This window comes from Polyodon spathula, chromosome 37 (genome assembly GCF_017654505.1).
Source record: "Polyodon spathula isolate WHYD16114869_AA chromosome 37, ASM1765450v1, whole genome shotgun sequence".
Lineage (NCBI taxonomy): Eukaryota > Metazoa > Chordata > Actinopteri > Acipenseriformes > Polyodontidae > Polyodon > Polyodon spathula.
Genome location: NC_054570.1, coordinates 3,953,320 through 3,971,626, shown reverse-complemented (window position 1 = coordinate 3,971,626; position 18,307 = coordinate 3,953,320). Strand labels below are relative to the sequence as shown.

At 43.8% G+C, this 18,307-nt stretch overlaps 3 protein-coding genes across 3 annotated transcripts in view; 1 reads left to right on the top strand and 2 right to left on the bottom strand.

Moving 5' to 3' along the window:
* The window catches only part of LOC121304304 (zinc finger protein OZF-like), a 727,904-nt gene that overhangs the window by 478,491 nt on the left and 231,106 nt on the right, over positions 1 to 18,307 (bottom strand). The gene's annotated exons all lie outside the window — the stretch shown is intronic.
* Positions 1,519 to 4,981, bottom strand: pfdn6 (prefoldin subunit 6). Its single transcript, XM_041235415.1, has 4 exons — positions 4,727 to 4,981; positions 3,231 to 3,301; positions 2,179 to 2,303; positions 1,519 to 1,963 (listed from the first exon to the last, which is right to left on the bottom strand). The coding sequence occupies exons 1-4, from the start codon at positions 4,788 to 4,790 to the stop codon at positions 1,843 to 1,845; spliced, it is 381 nt and encodes a 126-aa protein (XP_041091349.1). The 5' UTR covers positions 4,791 to 4,981; the 3' UTR covers positions 1,519 to 1,842.
* On the top strand, positions 7,988 to 17,389 carry b3galt4 (UDP-Gal:betaGlcNAc beta 1,3-galactosyltransferase, polypeptide 4). The gene is made up of 2 exons (XM_041235418.1): positions 7,988 to 8,518; positions 14,408 to 17,389. The coding sequence occupies exon 2, from the start codon at positions 14,424 to 14,426 to the stop codon at positions 15,729 to 15,731; it is 1,308 nt and encodes a 435-aa protein (XP_041091352.1). The 5' UTR covers positions 7,988 to 8,518; positions 14,408 to 14,423; the 3' UTR covers positions 15,732 to 17,389.

The following is an 18,307-nucleotide window of genomic DNA, read 5'->3' as shown; positions in this document are numbered from 1 at the left end:
CCTCATCCAATCACTGTGCAGTTTGCGTGGCTGCCCCGCCCCCTCGTGTTGAATGCGCTCCAATTTCAAACAAAGCTGAGTCCTCTGATCATAACTATTACTTTCGGCGCGTCAGTATTGCTAGATTTATTCCAGCTTGCTTTTCACAATGCAAGACTGCAAGACGCATAAAATATTCAAAGGAATTTTTTTTTTGACATGCTGTCCTTATAAGATAGGATACATAAACCATGCAGCTTTTCCACGTGGTTTGTGCAACCAGCTCAGTGTGTTTGTCAGGATCCCAAACCCAAATACGACCCTTCGGCTTAGATACCCGCAATCTTGTGTTCAGTTTTGTCTTGCGAAGGATCCCGTCCCAGGAGATTCATTTTATCCGAAGCCAATCTGAAGATCTGATATCCCTTCGTGTGAAAGTGAGACAGCTTGAATTACCCATCTGAGTTTTCATCGCTTCGTATAAAAGTGACAGTGAATTATTCCTCAGAAAAATAAATATATTTATTAATGCTATAATAAATACATTGCAGAGCCCCTTTTTTTTCTCTAAACGTGTCAATTACAGTTAATTCATGCTTTTGATAATCAGTGTTATTAAAAACAACAGTACTCACTGGAACCGTATCCGTGATATTTGTATCCCTTCACCGATTCCAGCGCAGGAGCCGGGGACCCGGTTTCATAGGAGCCGGCTCGCACATCTCTATTTAAATCGTCCCGGTTTTGTATTTATATATATTTTTTACAGCACAAAACTGCAGCAGTGTGCTCAGCAAGTTAACGCACACTCGTTTACATTGCGTTATTAGAAATAATAATAATAATATGTATTATGTGTTTAATAATTTTTTTATTAAAATTAATTGGTTCAATTTAACATTTTAGAGCACGGTTGGAACAAAGACCAGGACTGGATGAGCCCGCTTTCGTGAACCGCTTGGTGGTTTCCAGCACACATTATATTAACAGCCCATGAAGTATAAATTACATCTTTCTTTGAACAAAAAAAAAAAAATCAGAACGCAAGCTGGATTTGTATAATATGTTCCAAATCGATACGTCTTGACAGAAGTTGTTTTTAATTCTCGATAGGAATTACACTAAGACAGAGGTTCCCAGCCCTGGTCCTGGGGAACCCCTGTGTCTGCTGGTTTTCATTCCAACAGTCTCTCACTCACTTACCTAGACCCTTCTATGGAGCATTATAAGGGTCCAAATTAAATCTTTAATTCTTAAATTCATTATTAATTTGAAAAACAATTAACTGCGCAAGTCATTTACTGTTTGCCAATTGATCTTTCAATTTCATTTGGCCAATGAAAACTTCTTTAAAGCTTGCCACCCACACGAGGGGGCGGGTTTTATCCCCACGAAGTGACCAATCATTAGCATGAGGGGTGGTTTCATTCAACTGCTGTAATTGTGAAGCAAGACTTGTTCATAATCACATAATTTATCTTGCAATGTTTTTATTGTGACAGCAATACTAACAACACCACAACTCCAGACACTGAGATATGCAGACTGTGTTTTTGTTTTATTCTGCAGCTATACAGAAATGCAAAGTAACATAAAATAAGATCTTGAACAGAGTGCAGCCAGCGCATTGCATGATGGGACAGCAAGCAGCACTGACATCACCGTCATCATCCCATTGGTCATCAATCTGACAAGTCCTGCGAGTCACTCAGCAAAACAAGAGCTAATAAAATGAATGGATTCAGTGTCAGACTCTGTGTGTGTGTCTCAGTCAGCACGTGTGTGTGTGTGTGTATGTGTATTTCTCAGTCTGTGTGTGTCTGTCACTCTGTCTCAATGTCTCAGTGTGATGGTTGCCTGGCTCTAGACCTTGACAGGTACTTTCCCCTGACTCTTCTGGTACTCCTGCTGCAGGCCGGCCAGAACCTCGCGGTGTCGTTCCGATCGCTTCTCCATCTCCTTCATCTGAGTCTCATACCGCTTACTGTGGAGACACATAGGGTCAGAGAGACAGACACACACACACAGGGCCAGAAACACAGAGTCAGAGACACAGGGTCAGAGAGACACACACACAGGATCAGAGACACAGGGTCAGAGAGACACACACAAACATCCAGGGTCAGAAACACAGGGTCAGAGACACAGACACACGGGCTCAGAGACACACACAGGGTCAGACTCTCCAGCTCCTCTCACATCTCTCCGTTGATGTACTCCAGTCTCTTCCCCACGGTCCCCTTGGCCTCCTCCAGGTCTTGTTTTACCAGCACAGGTCCGATGAGCTTGTACACCAGGTTCTGAGAGTCCAGCAGGTCCAGTTCCTGAGTCAGGGACACACACGCTCAGATTAAACAGCACAGCTGCAGCAGTGTGCACACTTATTACAACACCTCAACATTTCTCAATTATATCCTTTACATACCCACCTGCATGAAAACCTTGGTGTGAGAATTTCAATTTCCGCTCAGTAATCAGTCATATAGAAACAACAGGTGTCGAAACGTTGGCCCACTTTGTGCTTTAATCAGGCAACTGCATTTAGGCAACCTCTAAAAAGTCTCCTGCTTGTGACCATTTTTGCCTGTGTGTTCCTTTTCTCTTAACGAGTCCTGTGGTTAAAGAAAAGGGCTTGTAACCAGGACCGGTCCCCGGTTCAAACCCAGGCTCGCTCACTGTGTGACCCTGAGCATGTCACTTCACCTCCTTGTGCTCCATCTTTGGGGTGAGACATTGTTGTAAGTGACCCTGCCGCTGATAGTTCACACACTCTAGTCTCTAAGTTGCCTTGGATAAAGGTGTCTGCTAAATAAACAAATAACAATACTACTATTTTACATTGATTTTGACAATGTTCCCAGGTTTTCAGCTCCAGTGATTTGATTTCATATGAGCAATCAATATTTGAGACATGATAATCGTTGTGTTTGTTCACAACTGCTTTCCAATTGAATTGACCAACAGAGAGAGACTTCAATTGAAGTGAATGTGTTGCCACTGTGAGCAGCTCATTTGGACACAACGCTGCAGTTTAAACTGTGATCAAAGACGTGCTGGAATTGGTTAAAAGGGAATGGGAGCTGGTTTTAAACAGGACTCGGCAGTGAAACAGGACTTGACCCCGACCCTGGTCTCACATTACCAGCAGGGCAGGAGTTCAGCTTGTATAAGAACTCGTGCTTCTCAACGCAGGAAAACATCAGACAGACTGGATCTCCTGCTGCTGAATACTGAATCGCTCTCAGGCTCACCTCTTTCACAATGTTGTTTTCTGTCAGCTGAGCCTCAAGCTTCTGTCGAGCGGACATGCTCTTACTGAGGTCTGGAGAGAGAGAGAGTGTCTCAATATTACTGGGGAATCAGAGGTACTGGATTTGAATAAACAGGAGACTGAAGAAAACACACACCAAGAAGGAATTATACCAACGTATCTGAATTACATTGTGTACAAGACTGTCCAAATGACTGTCTCTGTGTCCCTGTCTCTGTCCGCAGCTTCAATGAAACTAAACTCTGAAAGAATGTAGTAAACTACCCAGACCTGGTCTCAATTCCATTTGTAAATGTGTCATGTGCAATTCACTGCAATTCCAGTGTATTCGTAATTGAACTCATTCTGAGTGCCGTGGTGTGTTTTACATTGAGAGACAGTCTTCTCAGATTTTCAATGACCTCTCCACCTCCACATCTGGGTAGAATTGAGAAAGCGTTCTCTAGTGTGTGTGTGTGTGCATTTGTACCTGGTACTGCTGCTGGGTAGAACTGAGAAAGCATTCTCTAGTGTGTGTGTGTGTGTGAGTGTGTGTGTGTGTATTTGTACCTGTGATCACTGTTGAGTAGAACTGAGAAAGCGTTCTCTATTGTGTGTGTGTGTTTGTACCTGGTATCGCTGCTGAGTAGAATTGAGAAAGTGTTCTCTAGTGTGTGTGTTTGCACCTGGTATCACTGCTGGGTAGAATTGATAAAGCGTTCTATAGTGTGTGTGTGTGTGTATATTTGTACCTGTGATCACTGCTGGGTAGAATTGAGAAAGTGTTCTCTAGTGTGTGTGTTTGCACCTGGTATCACTGCTGGGTAGAATTGAGAAAGTGTTCTCTAGTGTGTGTGTGTGATCGCTGCTGGGTAGAATTGAGAAAGCATTCTCTGGTGTGTGTGTGTATTTGTACCTGTAGAATAGACACAGCAAGCATGTTAATGTGCTCTACTGTCTGACACCTTTAGTGTTATTATAATTGCAATCACTGCAGCACCATTGTAACTGATTGTAACTGAACAAAACAGCATTGTCATTATAATGTCAGCAAACAATTCTGCTGTGATTGTAATCACTGTATAATTATAACTGACCTCAGGTCTGAAACTAACACACACACCAGCAAGAAGGTATGATATCGTACTGAACCAGGGTTAGTTTAGTTCAGTTTATTCACTTCTGCCCACACAGACAGCACGGGTACTTCAACAGTGCAGCACTAGAAGAATGCAGTAAACCAACAGACATCAAGAAGGAAGTATTGCAGTGTCAAACTGAACAGGATTGTGCGTCTCTGCAAATGTAACGTTATCTTTCAATAATGTCTCAACACCACATTCAAATTGCAGGCAACTGTATCTTCTGACACTGTGGCGTCAGCGTCTCGACCATGCGACTCGGCCAGGACTAGAAGCGGCTAATTACAACAGACGCGTAAACGTGCCTTTTATTGTACGCATTTCATTTTTACATTCATTTTTCTTGTTTTGTTACCTTTTTGGATTTGCTGGTATTTTTCGACTTCGCTTTGCAGTTTCTTCTGAATAACGTCGGCCATCTTCTAGCGCTCGGTGTTAAAGTTGTGCTGATGAATATTACTGTGAAGCTGATTTTGATGGTGAATAAAGCTGGCTTGTCTGTTTCAAACGACTTCTCATGGACTCGCCTCGCCGCTGCGACCGGAAACCAATTTGTGTCGCAAAAGAAATGACTGTGAGAGTGAAAAGGGCGCCATCTTAGTGAAGGGACGTGGCTTCTGCGCAGTACCAAAGTGCCACCGAGATCAGAGCCGCCATATTACTGAAGGACCTTCCACTACATAGACGTTTTCGGGTTTTATTTTTGATCACATGACGTCCATTTAAACTTACTTTGCGCCGATTCTGTTTCCTAATTAAACTCAGAAAGCTATTCATTACAAAACAATGCCACTTGTTTTGACCTTCACATCTTGACAGAGCCTGATTCTGTTTCGCTTAATCTGTATCTCAAACAAACCCGACACATGACGTCAATGTCTTATCGCTGACCAAACTGCATTTCATTCTTGCAGTCGTGTTGTTTAGCGTTGTGCTTTTGTTATTTTCACTCGTTGTCCTGACAGTGTAATTTATTTTCAGTATACAATCTCCCGGATTTGTAGCAAAGAAACAACCAATCTTAAAACCAGCCTGTAATCAGTAGTTATATTTATTAGGAGCTTAACAACCACTAATTAACATTTAATGGGAGGTAGGGATTTGGAAAATAAAACCCTAACACTTCAATCCCTGCATATTATCATCGATACACTAGCACTGAAGATGCTGCAGGCACCATGTCACTTATGAAAAGCAAACAGCTCTCTCTCTCTCTCTCTCTCTCTCTCTCTCTCTCTCTATATATATATATATATACAGCTCTGGAAAAAATTAAGAGACCACTGCAAAATTATCAGTTTCTCTGGTTTTACTATTTATAGGTACGTGTTTGGGTAAAATTAACATTTTTGTTTTATTCTATAAACTACTGACAACATTTCTCCCAAATTCCAAATAAAAATATTGTCAGAAAATGACAACTGGTCAAAATAACAAAAAAGATGCAGTGTTGTCAGACCTCGAATAATGCAAAGAAAATAAGTTCATATTCATTTTTAAACAACACAATACTAATGTTTTAACTTAGGAAGAGTTCAGAAATCAATATTTGGTGGAATAACCCTGATTTTCAATCACAGCTTTCATGCATCTTGGCATGCTCTCCACCAGTCTTTCACATTGATGTTGGGTGACTTTATGCCACTCCTGGTGCAAAAATTCAAGCAGCTCGGCTTTGTTTGATGGCTAGTGACCATCCATCTTCCTCTTGATCACATTCCAAAGGTTTTCAATGGGGTTCAGGTCTGGAGATTGGGCTGGCCATGACAGGGTCTTGATCTGGTGGTCCTCCACCCACACCTTGATTGACCTGGCTGTGTGGCATGGAGCATTGTCCTGCTGGAAAAACCAATCCTCAGAGTTGGGGAACATTGTCAGAGCAGAAGGAAGCAAGTTTTCTTCCAGGACAACCTTGTACTTGGCTTGATTCATGCCAAAGCTGCCCGATTCCAGCCTTGCTGAAGCACCCCCAGATCATCACGATCCTCCACCACATTTCACAGTGGGTGCGAGACACTGTGGCTTGTAGGCCTCTCCAGGTCTCCATCTAACCATTAGACGACCAGGTGTTGGGCAAAGCTGAAAATTGGACTCATCTGGGGGTGCTTCAGCAAGGCTGGAATCGGGCAGATTTGTCTTTGTGAAGGGCGCATGAATCAAGCCAAGTAGTGGTCTTTTGTAGTTTACTAGTTTTGTAGATGTAAGTTTTGCAGTGGTCTCTTAATTTTTTCCAGAGCTGTATATTGCATACACAGGCATCTGTCCCAAGGAGATGTCCCATGTTTTATATAGAGATACAAATTTGAAATAAATGAATGCATGAACCTTTAATATTGTAGGATTGCCATACAATACAATACAGTGCCATATAATACAATAAAATAGTGCCATACAATACAATACAGCAATTTTGTTGTATTTGTACTGCATGGCAATGGGCGCCTTCTTTGGTTGCGTTATGTATACAGTGGCTACAAACGAATCACCGGCCAAGTCTCCTGCATCCTTATACACAAAAACACATCGACTGAAAGAAAATAAAAGGTCAGTGCGTTTTAACTCTAGACTAGCTTTTGAAGCAACACACACACACACACACACACACACACATATAACAAGCCGTTTTAACCTTTGATCCTCAGTTGCTGATATCAGCAATTTTAATACTGATACCAGCAATGCTATTTTTGATATCAACAATTCTCAATGTTGTGTTGACTCATAGCTCCAGGGTCCCGGGTTCGAGTCCAGACTCAGGGCTCTCTGTGAACATTTGAATTCAAGCAGGACAAAGAAATACTTCTCATGAAGTTTTATGAAGGTTGGTCAACACACCTTTAATTTGGTAGTATTTTTATAACAACCAATGCTGGAAGAGTTACTATTTTTCAAGCTTTTATATACATGGCATCTGTCAATAAATAAATCAAATATATCGTATTACTGTATAGTGTACTCGTTCTCAACTCTAACTGGTTGTGTCGTCGCTTTGAAGCTCATTCAGCACTATGAAAGCAGCCCTTTTCCTGTCGCATGTCGCAGTAAGAGCCACTTCTTAGCCCAAACGCTCTTTCGCTTTCGTTTGTTTTTTTCTTCATCTTCTAACTAATTAATAAATAGACGTGCACTTATGGCTAGGCTGGGATTTAGTGGCGGTGTTGCGGGTGTCACGGATTCCGCGGTGTTTGCTGATGTGCGTGACTTGCGGGGGGGGGGGGGGGGGGGGGGGGGGTGTTAATAAATTGTGTTCAATCTGTATGTGATTTTATTGCAAAGTGTTCCTCCTCAACATTCAATTTCACGTTTAGAAAAACTGCATTTATCGTTTATTAATTCGAGAAAATAATTACATTTTGAACTAGCTCCGTACTTGCTGTTCTTTTTTTTAACATTTTTTGGGAGAAGAAAAACAATTCTGCATCAGACTAAGCTCTTCGATTAAATACTTCGTAAAAGTTACGTTAACAGTTCATAAATTGTGTGTGTGTGTGTGTGTGTGTGTGTGTGTGTGTGTGTGCGCTATACTAATTCCCAGTGAGCAACACAGTCTTGTGCGCAGTCGCGGCGCTATCAGGACACGCCAGGAATAATAGCTGTGCAAGCGTTATCAGCAACATGGGGGGGGCACACACCCTCACACTGACTGACACTGACTGACACTGAACACACACACACACACACACCCTTTTTTGATAGCCGAAACGGTCTTGGTGCATTTTTTTTTTTGTTGCCAGTAATAAGCCTTTCCCTGCAAAGTGTGTTGGAATTTGACCACACGCATGTGAAAATGTGTCATGGAATAATATCTCAGCTCGTTGCTAGCTCTGAATAGTGGGGATCACGCGAGAATGAGGGAGACCAGACGAGTTCGGATGCGTGTCTTACTGTAGCGGTCCTTATTCGCTTCAACGCTATGGCTGCTGGACGGACAGATTGTATCTATAGCAAGGGACGGGGTCCGGGTTATGTGAAACGCCGCAGATAGAATAAAGGCTGCAAAGACTGCGTGTTTATTGCCTCGCCTCAGCCGCCGCATTACAGACGAACTTCCATTTGAGGAAGACGACAGACTAGCACAGGCTTAATCACAGTGCGTGGGATCCTGCGTTTCTGTCGCTGCAAAGAAGCTTACCAACAATTTTGACAGGCAAGTTCAATGTCCATGTTAGCGTACAATACTGTATTTAATAATAATAAATACATAACGGCAGCAGGGATGTCACTGTTATAGCATGTACACTAGTGCGTTTTTTTATACAAATGCATGAAGATTTTCTAGTTAATATGTTTATTAGTGTTATAATAATATGTTCATTAATATGCTACACAAGTATAACCAAACCTTGCCTCCCTTGTATGTCTAATTAACAGATCTAAAGGCATTCCTGCGTAAATCATTAAAAACAATACGTTGTTGGCACCATGTTTTCCTGAGTTTATTAATGTGGCAAACAGCTGTATTATTCATGAGAACATAAGAAAGTTTACAAACGAGAGGAGGCAATTCAGCCCCTCTTGCTCATTTGGTTGTTAGTAGCTTATTGATCCCAAAATCTCATCAAGCAGCTTCTTGAAGGATCCCAGGGTGTCAGCTTCAACAACATTACTGGGGAGTTGGTTCCAGATCCCCATAATTCTCTGTGTAAAAAAAAAAAAAAAGTGTCTCCTATTTTCTGTTCTGAATGCCGCTTTGTCTAAACTCCATTTGTGACCCCTGGTCCTTGTTTCTTTTCAGGTTGAAAAAGTCCCTTGGGTTGACACTGTCAGTACCTTTTAGAATTTTGAATGCTTGAATCAGGTCGCCACGTAGTCTTCTTTGTTCAAGACTGAACAGATTCAATTCTTTTAGCCTGTCTGCATATGACATGCCTTTTAAACCTGGAATCATTCTGGTCTCTCTTCTTTGCACTCTTTCTAGAGCAGCAATATCCTTTTTGTAGCGAGGTGACCAGAACTGAACACAATATTCAAGATGAGGTCTTACTAATGCATTGTACAGTTTTAACATTACTTCCCTTAATTTAAATTCAACACTTTTAACAATATATCCGAGCATTTTGTTGGCCTTTTTTATAGCTTCCCCACATTGTCTAGATGAAGACATTTCTGTGTCAATAAAAACTCCTAGGTCTTTTTCTTGGATTCCTTCTCCAATTTCAGTATCTCCCATATGATATTTATAATGCACATTTTTATTTCCTGCGTGCAGTACCTTACACTTTTCTCTATTAAATGTCATTTGCCATGTGTCTGCCCAGTTCTGAATCTTGTCTAGATCATTTTGAATGGCCTTTCTGCTGCAACAGTGTTTGCCACTCCTCCTATTTTTGTGTCGTCTGCAAATTTAACAAGTTTGCTTACTATACCAGAATCTAAATCATTAATGTAGATCAGGAATAGCAGAGGACCTAATACTGATCCCTGTGGTACTCCACTGGTTACCTCACTCCATTCTGAGTTTTCTCCTGTAATCAGTACTTTCTGTTTTCTACATGTTAACCACTCCCTAATCCATGTGCATGCATTTCCTTGAATCCCTACTGCGTTCAGTTTGAGAATTAATCTTTTATGCGGGACTTTGTCAAAAGCTTTCTGGAAATCTAAATAAACCATGTCATATGCATTGCAATTATCCATGATGGATGTTGCATCCTCAAAAAAATCAAGCAGGTTAGTTAGACACTGTCTCCCTTTCCTAAAACCATGTTGACTGTCTCCCACGATACTGTTACTGTAACAGAGGCGATATATCTATCTATCTATCTATATATATATATATATATATATATATATATATATATATATATATATATATATATATATAATTTTAATGTTTATTAATAAATCTCACTGGAACGTCAAGAAACCAAACCGCTGTCTGCCTACTTCGGGTTCGTGGGTCGGGTTCGCCCTTTTAAAGTACCAACCCAGACTCAGTGATGGAGGTTTTTGAAAGTGCTTGCAAGCTAAGATTTTTAGTAGTGCAAAATAAGCAAAACGGAAAACAGAAACCTAGCTATATACGAGCACTGGCTACCATAGACAGGAACTTGAACTGCAAAACAGAACAGCTAAGCTGTTTACCTGTTAAACAAAAAATCAAACAAAACACACAGTTTTTAAACCAACACTGCAAAAAGGCTTTACACACCATCAATCGGGCTCTCTACACAGCGGCAGCCCTGAGCAGACTGACTGCTCTCCTCAAATACCCTGCACCTGGCTCTCAATGATAGGCAGGTGCAGGTGATAATTAACAATAATTAAACAAAACCAATCAAATTAAGCAAAAAACGTGCATTTGCACATTTTTTTTTTCTGAAGCAGGGAGGAATTTAACCCTCTCCCTGCTCACATTACATATAATAGAAGTCAGGCTTATTGGTCTGTAGTTATCTGGTTCAGTTTTGTTTCCTTTTTTATGGATGGGTATTACGTTTGCAATTCTCCAGTCTGTTGGTACCACCCCTGTGTCAAGAGACTGCTGCATGATCTTGGTTAGCAGTTTGTAAATAACTTCTTTCATTTCTTTGAGTACTATTGGGAGGATCTCGTCCGGCCCGGGGGATTTGTTTATTTTAAGAGCTCCTAGTCCCTTTAACACTTCTGCCTCAGTTATGCTAAAGTTATTTAAAACTGGATAGGAACTGGATGACATGTGGGGCATGTTGTCCATATCCTCCTTTATAAAAACTTGTGAAAAGTAATCATTTAATATATTTGCTATTTTTTTTTCTTCATCTATGATTTTGCCATTTGTATCTCTTAGCCAGGCTTTATTGCTCGGCGCCTGAATCTGGCAGTCTATAGCATGCCCCTATTATTATGACCTTTGAATTTTTGTCCATTATTCTGACCCGTATCGATTCTGCGTTGTTTTTTTCTTCCAGATTTAACACCTGGGCTTCAAGACTGTTTTTGATGTGTAGCACTTCAGAGAGCACTGAAGCTCCCCTCAGATCTGAGCCTGAATCCAGGATCAGATCCCTATACAAAAGGCCCCTGAGGCAGCATTGCACATTAGGGTTTGAGAATTGCCCTTGAAATATATTTCTGGAGATGTTGGGGTTTCCCCACAATTGAAATACTCAAGGTAAATAGAGTTATGCTATTAAAAAGTATTTTCAGCTTCCACCCACTTAAAAGATGCAGCTGTAGCTTGAACCTCAAACTGCAGTGTGTCGACGGTAATATAGATAACACCATTGATAAACAGAGATGCGAGAGTGTGCTATGTATTTTAACGCAAAGTAATTTAGAATCTGTAATGTATCGTGATTAATTTGGTATAATAATTATGTAAAACATTCTTGGTAATGATGATGTCTGTATATATTTGCACGTTGAGAAGGGTCTGCTTCATTATCTTCTCTGTGCTTTGAGAAGGGGGCTGCTTCATTATCTTCTCTGTGCTTTGAGAAGGGGGCTGCTTCATTATCTTCACTGTGCTTTGAGAAGGGGGCTGGTTCATTATCTTCTCTGTGCTTTGAGAAGGGTCTGCTTCATTATCTTCACTGTGCTTTGAGCAGGGGGCTGGTTCATTATCTTCTCTGTGCTTTGAGAAGGGGGCTGGTTCATTATCTTCACTGTGCTTTGAGAAGGGGGCTGCTTCATTATCTTCACTGTGCTTTGAGAAGGGGGCTGCTTCATTATCTTCTCTGTGCTTTGAGAAGGGGGCTGCTTCATTATCTTCTCTGTGCTTTGAGAAGGGGGCTGCTTCATTATCTTCTCTGTGCTTTGAGAAGGGGGCTGGTTCATTATCTTCTCTGTGCTTTGAGAAGGGGGCTGGTTCATTATCTTCTCTGTGCTTTGAGAAGGGGGCTGGTTCATTATCTTCTCTGTGCTTTGAGAAGGGGGCTGGTTCATTATCTTCTCTGTGCTTTGAGAAGGGGGCTGGTTCATTATCTTCTCTGTGCTTTGAGAAGGGGGCTGGTTCATTATCTTCTCTGTGCTTTGAGAAGGGGGCTGGTTCATTATCTTCTCTGTGCTTTGAGAAGGGGGCTGGTTCATTATCTTCTCTGTGCTTTGAGAAGGGGGCTGGTTCATTATCTTCACTGTGCTTTGAGAAGGGGGCTGGTTCATTATCTTCTCTGTGCTTTGAGAAGGGGGCTGGTTCATTATCTTCACTGTGCTTTGAGAAGGGGGCTGGTTCATTATCTTCTCTGTGCTTTGAGAAGGGGGCTGGTTCATTATCTTCTCTGTGCTTTGAGAAGGGGGCTGCTTCATTATCTTCACTGTGCTTTGAGAAGGGGGCTGGTTCATTATCTTCACTGTGCTTTGAGAAGGGGGCTGGTTCATTATCTTCTCTGTGCTTTGAGAAGGGGGCTGCTTCATTATCTTCTCTGTGCTTTGAGAAGGGGGCTGCTTCATTATCTTCTCTGTGCTTTGAGAAGGGGGCTGCTTCATTATCTTCTCTGTGCTTTGAGAAGGGGGCTGGTTCATTATCTTCTCTGTGCTTTGAGAAGGGGGCTGGTTCATTATCTTCTCTGTGCTTTGAGAAGGGGGCTGGTTCATTATCTTCACTGTGCTTTGAGAAGGGGGCTGGTTCATTATCTTCTCTGTGCTTTGAGAAGGGTCTGCTTCATTATCTTCACTGTGCTTTGAGAAGGGGGCTGGTTCATTATCTTCTCTGTGCTTTGAGAAGGGGGCTGGTTCATTATCTTCTCTGTGCTTTGAGAAGGGGGCTGGTTCATTATCTTCTCTGTGCTTTGAGAAGGGGGCTGGTTCATTATCTTCTCTGTGCTTTGAGAAGGGGGCTGGTTCATTATCTTCACTGTGCTTTGAGAAGGGGGCTGGTTCATTATCTTCTCTGTGCTTTGAGAAGGGGGCTGGTTCATTATCTTCTCTGTGCTTTGAGAAGGGGGCTGGTTCATTATCTTCACTGTGCTTTGAGAAGGGGGCTGGTTCATTATCTTCTCTGTGCTTTGAGAAGGGGGCTGGTTCATTATCTTCTCTGTGCTTTGAGAAGGGGGCTGGTTCATTATCTTCACTGTGCTTTGAGAAGGGGGCTGGTTCATTATCTTCTCTGTGCTTTGAGAAGGGGGCTGGTTCATTATCTTCTCTGTGCTTTGAGAAGGGGGCTGGTTCATTATCTTCTCTGTGCTTTGAGAAGGGGGCTGGTTCATTATCTTCTCTGTGCTTTGAGAAGGGGGCTGGTTCATTATCTTCTCTGTGCTTTGAGAAGGGGGCTGGTTCATTATCTTCTCTGTGCTTTGAGAAGGGGGCTGGTTCATTATCTTCTCTGTGCTTTGAGAAGGGGGCTGGTTCATTATCTTCTCTGTGCTTTGAGAAGGGGGCTGGTTCATTATCTTCTCTGTGCTTTGAGAAGGGGGCTGGTTCATTATCTTCTCTGTGCTTTGAGAAGGGGGCTGGTTCATTATCTTCTCTGTGCTTTGAGAAGGGGGCTGGTTCATTATCTTCTCTGTGCTTTGAGAAGGGGGCTGCTTCATTATCTTCTCTGTGCTTTGAGAAGGGGGCTGCTTCATTATCTTCTCTGTGCTTTGAGAAGGGGGCTGCTTCATTATCTTCTCTGTGCTTTGAGAAGGGGGCTGCTTCATTATCTTCACTGTGCTTTGAGAAGGGGGCTGGTTCATTATCTTCTCTGTGCTTTGAGAAGGGGGCTGGTTCATTATCTTCTCTGTGCTTTGAGAAGGGGTCTGCTTCATTATCTTCACTGTGCTTTGAGCAGGGGTCTGGTTCATTATCTTCTCTGTGCTTTGAGAAGGGGGCTGGTTCATTATCTTCTCTGTGCTTTGAGAAGGGGGCTGGTTCATTATCTTCTCTGTGCTTTGAGAAGGGGGCTGGTTCATTATCTTCTCTGTGCTTTGAGAAGGGGGCTGGTTCATTATCTTCTCTGTGCTTTGAGAAGGGGGCTGGTTCATTCTCTTCTCTGTGCTTTGAGAAGGGGGCTGGTTCATTATCTTCTCTGTGCTTTACTGCACTGTGTGGTTTCCTAGGGATGCTCCAGCACGCTCCCCTCTGTCCCCTGCTCCAGCTGCTCTTTGTAAAGCTCTGTGTTGCTCTTCTTTATTTCCAGGTGCAGGGCCCCTGAGATGCGGCTGCGTAGGTGGGTGTGTGGGCCTCGGGTCCTGGGGAAGTGCGGGGGTGTGTTGGTGCTGACCGTGGCACTGTACTGCCTGCTCAATGTGGATCACATCGAGGGCTGGTGGATGAGCGGGGGAGTGTGGGGAGGAGCCCTGTCGGCCGAGGCTCGGACCCGGGCCCTGGCATCGCTGCGGCAGGAGCAGGAGGCCCTGAGCGCCCAGCTGGAGGACTTCTACCTGCTGGCCAACGAGCGTTTCTGCACCCCAACTGCCCCCTTCCTGCTGAGCCTGGTCACCAGCGCTCCCCCCAACGACGCGGCACGCCACGCCATCCGCCAAACCTGGGGCAGCGTGACCAACGTGGGGGGGCGCGCCGTGCGCACGCTGTTCCTCCTGGGGAACCCCGACTCCCCCGCCCAGCGCCAGGCACTCGCCAGCGAGGCTGAGCAGCACGGAGATATCGTCCAAGGAAACTTCAGAGACTCGTATGCAAACCTGACTCTCAAGACCCTCTCTCTGCTGCGCTGGACTGCCAGGTACTGCCCCCGTGCCGCCTTCATCACCAAGGTGGACGATGACGTTCTGCTGAACTACAAGGTGCTCCTACCCTATCTAGAGAGACTGGCCATGGGGGAGGACGGGGAAGGACTGGGGAACCACAAGGATAAGGGAGAAGGGGAGTGGGGGGAAACTGTGGCAGATGGAAGCAGAGTTGGAGAGGAGAAAGGGGGGAAATCAAAGGAGAAGGGAGAGGAGAGGGGGGAGTGGGAGGGGGAGTGGAGCAGGGGCTGGTCTGGGCAGTGGGCTGACTGGAGGGGGAGCTGGTTCTCTGGTCCGGACCTGTACCTGGGTCGGGTTCACAGGGGTGTGGTTCCGACCCGGGACCCTCAAAGCAAGTCCTTCGTGTCTTACCAGGTGTACCCCCAGGACCGCTTCCCCCAGTACTGCAGCGGCACGGCCTATGTGTTGTCCAGCTCGGCGGCCCGCAAGCTGTACCTCGCCTCCTACCTGACGCCTCGCTGCCCCCTGGAAGACGTCTTCGTGGGGTTGAGTGCGCAGGGGGCCGGCCTGCGCCCCTCCCACTGCTCCCTGTTCTCGGGGGGGCCACACATCCCCTTCCAGCGCTGCTGCTACAGCGCCCTGATTTCAGCGCACCATGTGACTGCGGCTCAGCAGCACCAGTACTGGGGGGAGCTGAGGGGTGGGCCGCACTGCTCCTGGATCATAGGCAGGGCAGCGTTCGGGGTCTGCAAGCTGCGTGCACTGCTGGGAACCATGCTGCCCTGGCTGAGGGACACAAGCACAGGATTACAATGAGGGGGGCTGATTACACTGTGACACACAGGATTACAATGAGGAGGGGCTGATTACACTGAGACACACAGGATTACAATGAGGAGGGGCTGATTACACTGAGACACACAAGATTACAATGACGGGATTGATTACGCTGAGATACACAGGATTACAATGAAGGGATTGATTATACTGTGACACACAGGATTACAATGAGGGGGGGCTGATTACACTGAGACACACAGGATTACAATGAGGGGGGGCTGATTACACTGAGACAGGATTACAATGACGGGATTGATTACACTGAGATACACAGGATTACAATGAAGGGATTGATTATACTGTGACACACAGGATTACAATGAGGGGGGGCTGATTACACTGAGACACACATGATTACAATGAGGGGGGGCTGATTACACTGAGACACACAGGATTACAATGACAGGATTGATTACACTGAGATACACAGGATTCCAATGAGGGTAGTGATTACACTGAGATACACAGGATTACAATGAGGGGGGGGCTGATTACACTGCGACACGCAGAATTACAATGAGGGGACTGATTACACTGCGACACACACAGTAGGCTTCATGTTGTTTACAGTGAGTGCACAGGTAATAAGTAAATGTCAGTGTATCGCAAAGCCTACAATTCCATTACGCCATTGACATACGACTTTTGAAAATACTTTTTGCAGCTTATGTGGAGTCACGAAGACGTTTTGTGACCTGTGTTTCCCTCTGACCCTTTTGAAAATCAGGTTGTGTATCTCCAAATACAATGTTATAATATCATATTTATTTAAGTTTTGTATCCATGCAAGTAAAAAGGAAAACATGTATTTAGTGGTATAGCGTTAATAAGAAAAGCAGACTCTTCACATTCGCCTCCTTAAAGCTTGTCTGAGTCATGCTGGACTCCCCGACGAGGAAGACGATGAAGATTTCTAAAAACACGCCCTTATTCAGTTTAGGGTTAACTATTTAATTTCTGCAATGAAGGCATACATAAAATAACCATTATTTGCATTATGTGCACTAACATTAAAAGTGATTTTGTGTGATTTTTGTTAAAGAAAATAATATAAAACAAAATACATAAAGTTGTGTATTACTCATTATTACCACAGCCTCGATTCTTTTGTTAAATTAGGTTATATCATAAATAATGGCCTCTTTTTTTAAAAAAAACAAAAAAAACAAACTATACACTATTAAGAACTAGCCCAGTTCAAAACGCTGGATCTCATAATCGTGATTATTTATTATCTGGATAAATGTAATCCAGCAGTGACATTTTCTGAAAAAACGGATCAAAATGATCTCAGATAAAAGTCATCTCAATCACAAAATCTGCCATTACAAAATCTGGATCAGCGTTATCCAGTTTAAATTTTGAAAAACCGGCTGCTGGATGTTGAGAAACCAGAGTAAACCCTCAAGTTGCACAAGTAATATAAAATAAATGAAGATAACAGACACTCATCTGCACTGGTGTGGTATTTAGTGTTCATCGAGTTTGAATGAGGAACAGGGATTGAAACCTGTTTCCAGCATACAGGCACACTTGGACCTCGTTCACACTTGTGATTTCTCATGTAAACACTCCATTAAAAAAAAGTCTGCACAGAGAGAGAGAGAGAGAGAGACTTGGTTGAATATGCCATTATCTCTCCTTCAGGTGTCACAGTACAAGAGAGACCGTACCGGATCCCAGAAAGTTGACGAAGTGGCGTTCGCAAAAAGGTATGGGACATGCTTGAACTTGGCGTGACGGAGCCTTCCAGGAGCGAGTGGTGCAGTCCTATTGTCAACATGGCCAAGAAAGACAGCACCAGTTGCTTCTGTGTGGCCTTCCAGAAGGTAAACTATTACCAAGTTCGATACGTACCCCATGCCTCGGGTCGACTAACTTCTAGATAGACTGGGGAAGGCAAAGTTTATCGACTCTGGACCAGAGAAAGGGATACTGGCAGATCCCCTTAACCTGCAGCTCTAGAGAAAACCACATTTTCAACACCAGAAGGGCTGAATATGCAGCAGCATATATTGATGACGTGGCGATTTTCAGCTCCACCTGGCGAGAGCACATGGCTAGGATTACAGCTGTCCTTCAGTCTCTAAGGGCAGCCCGGCTGACAGCTAACTTGAGAAAATGTGCGTTTGCCACATCAGAGACTCAATATTTGCAATTTTTAATGGGGAATGGAAGAGTGAAACCCATGGTCCCCAAAATCCAGGCTTTGGTTGACACGGTGATCACCAAAACCAAGACTCAGGTGAGGTCGCTACTGGGATTAGCTGGTTATTACAGCCGCTTCAGCCCACAGAGTATGCCACAGTGGTTAACCATTTAGTCGAACTCACCAAAAAGAGTGCCCCAAATTTAATTAGGTGGTCAGCTGAGTGTCTGGGGGGTAATAAGCAAAGAATCTACCAGACTCCCACTCTCCTCACAGCAGATTTCACCTACATTCATCCTCCAAACGGATGTGTTACATGTGGGTTTGGGTGCAGCCTTGTCTCAGAAGGTTGAAAAGGAGTGTTTGGCCAAAAAATGGGCTCCTTACTCCTTACGATACTACC

Coding starts and splice junctions, on each gene's coding strand:
- pfdn6 (XM_041235415.1), bottom strand. CDS start 4,790: ATGGCCGACGTTATTCAGAAGAAACTGCAAAGCGAAGTCGAAAAATAC. Junction 2,304..3,230: donor AAAACAACATTGTGAAAGAG/GTGAGCCTGAGA, acceptor TCCCTGACTCAG/GAACTGGACCTGCTGGACTC. Junction 1,964..2,178: donor GAGTACATCAACGGAGAGAT/GTGAGAGGAGCT, acceptor GTGTCTCCACAG/TAAGCGGTATGAGACTCAGA.
- b3galt4 (XM_041235418.1), top strand. CDS start 14,424: ATGCGGCTGCGTAGGTGGGTGTGTGGGCCTCGGGTCCTGGGGAAGTGC.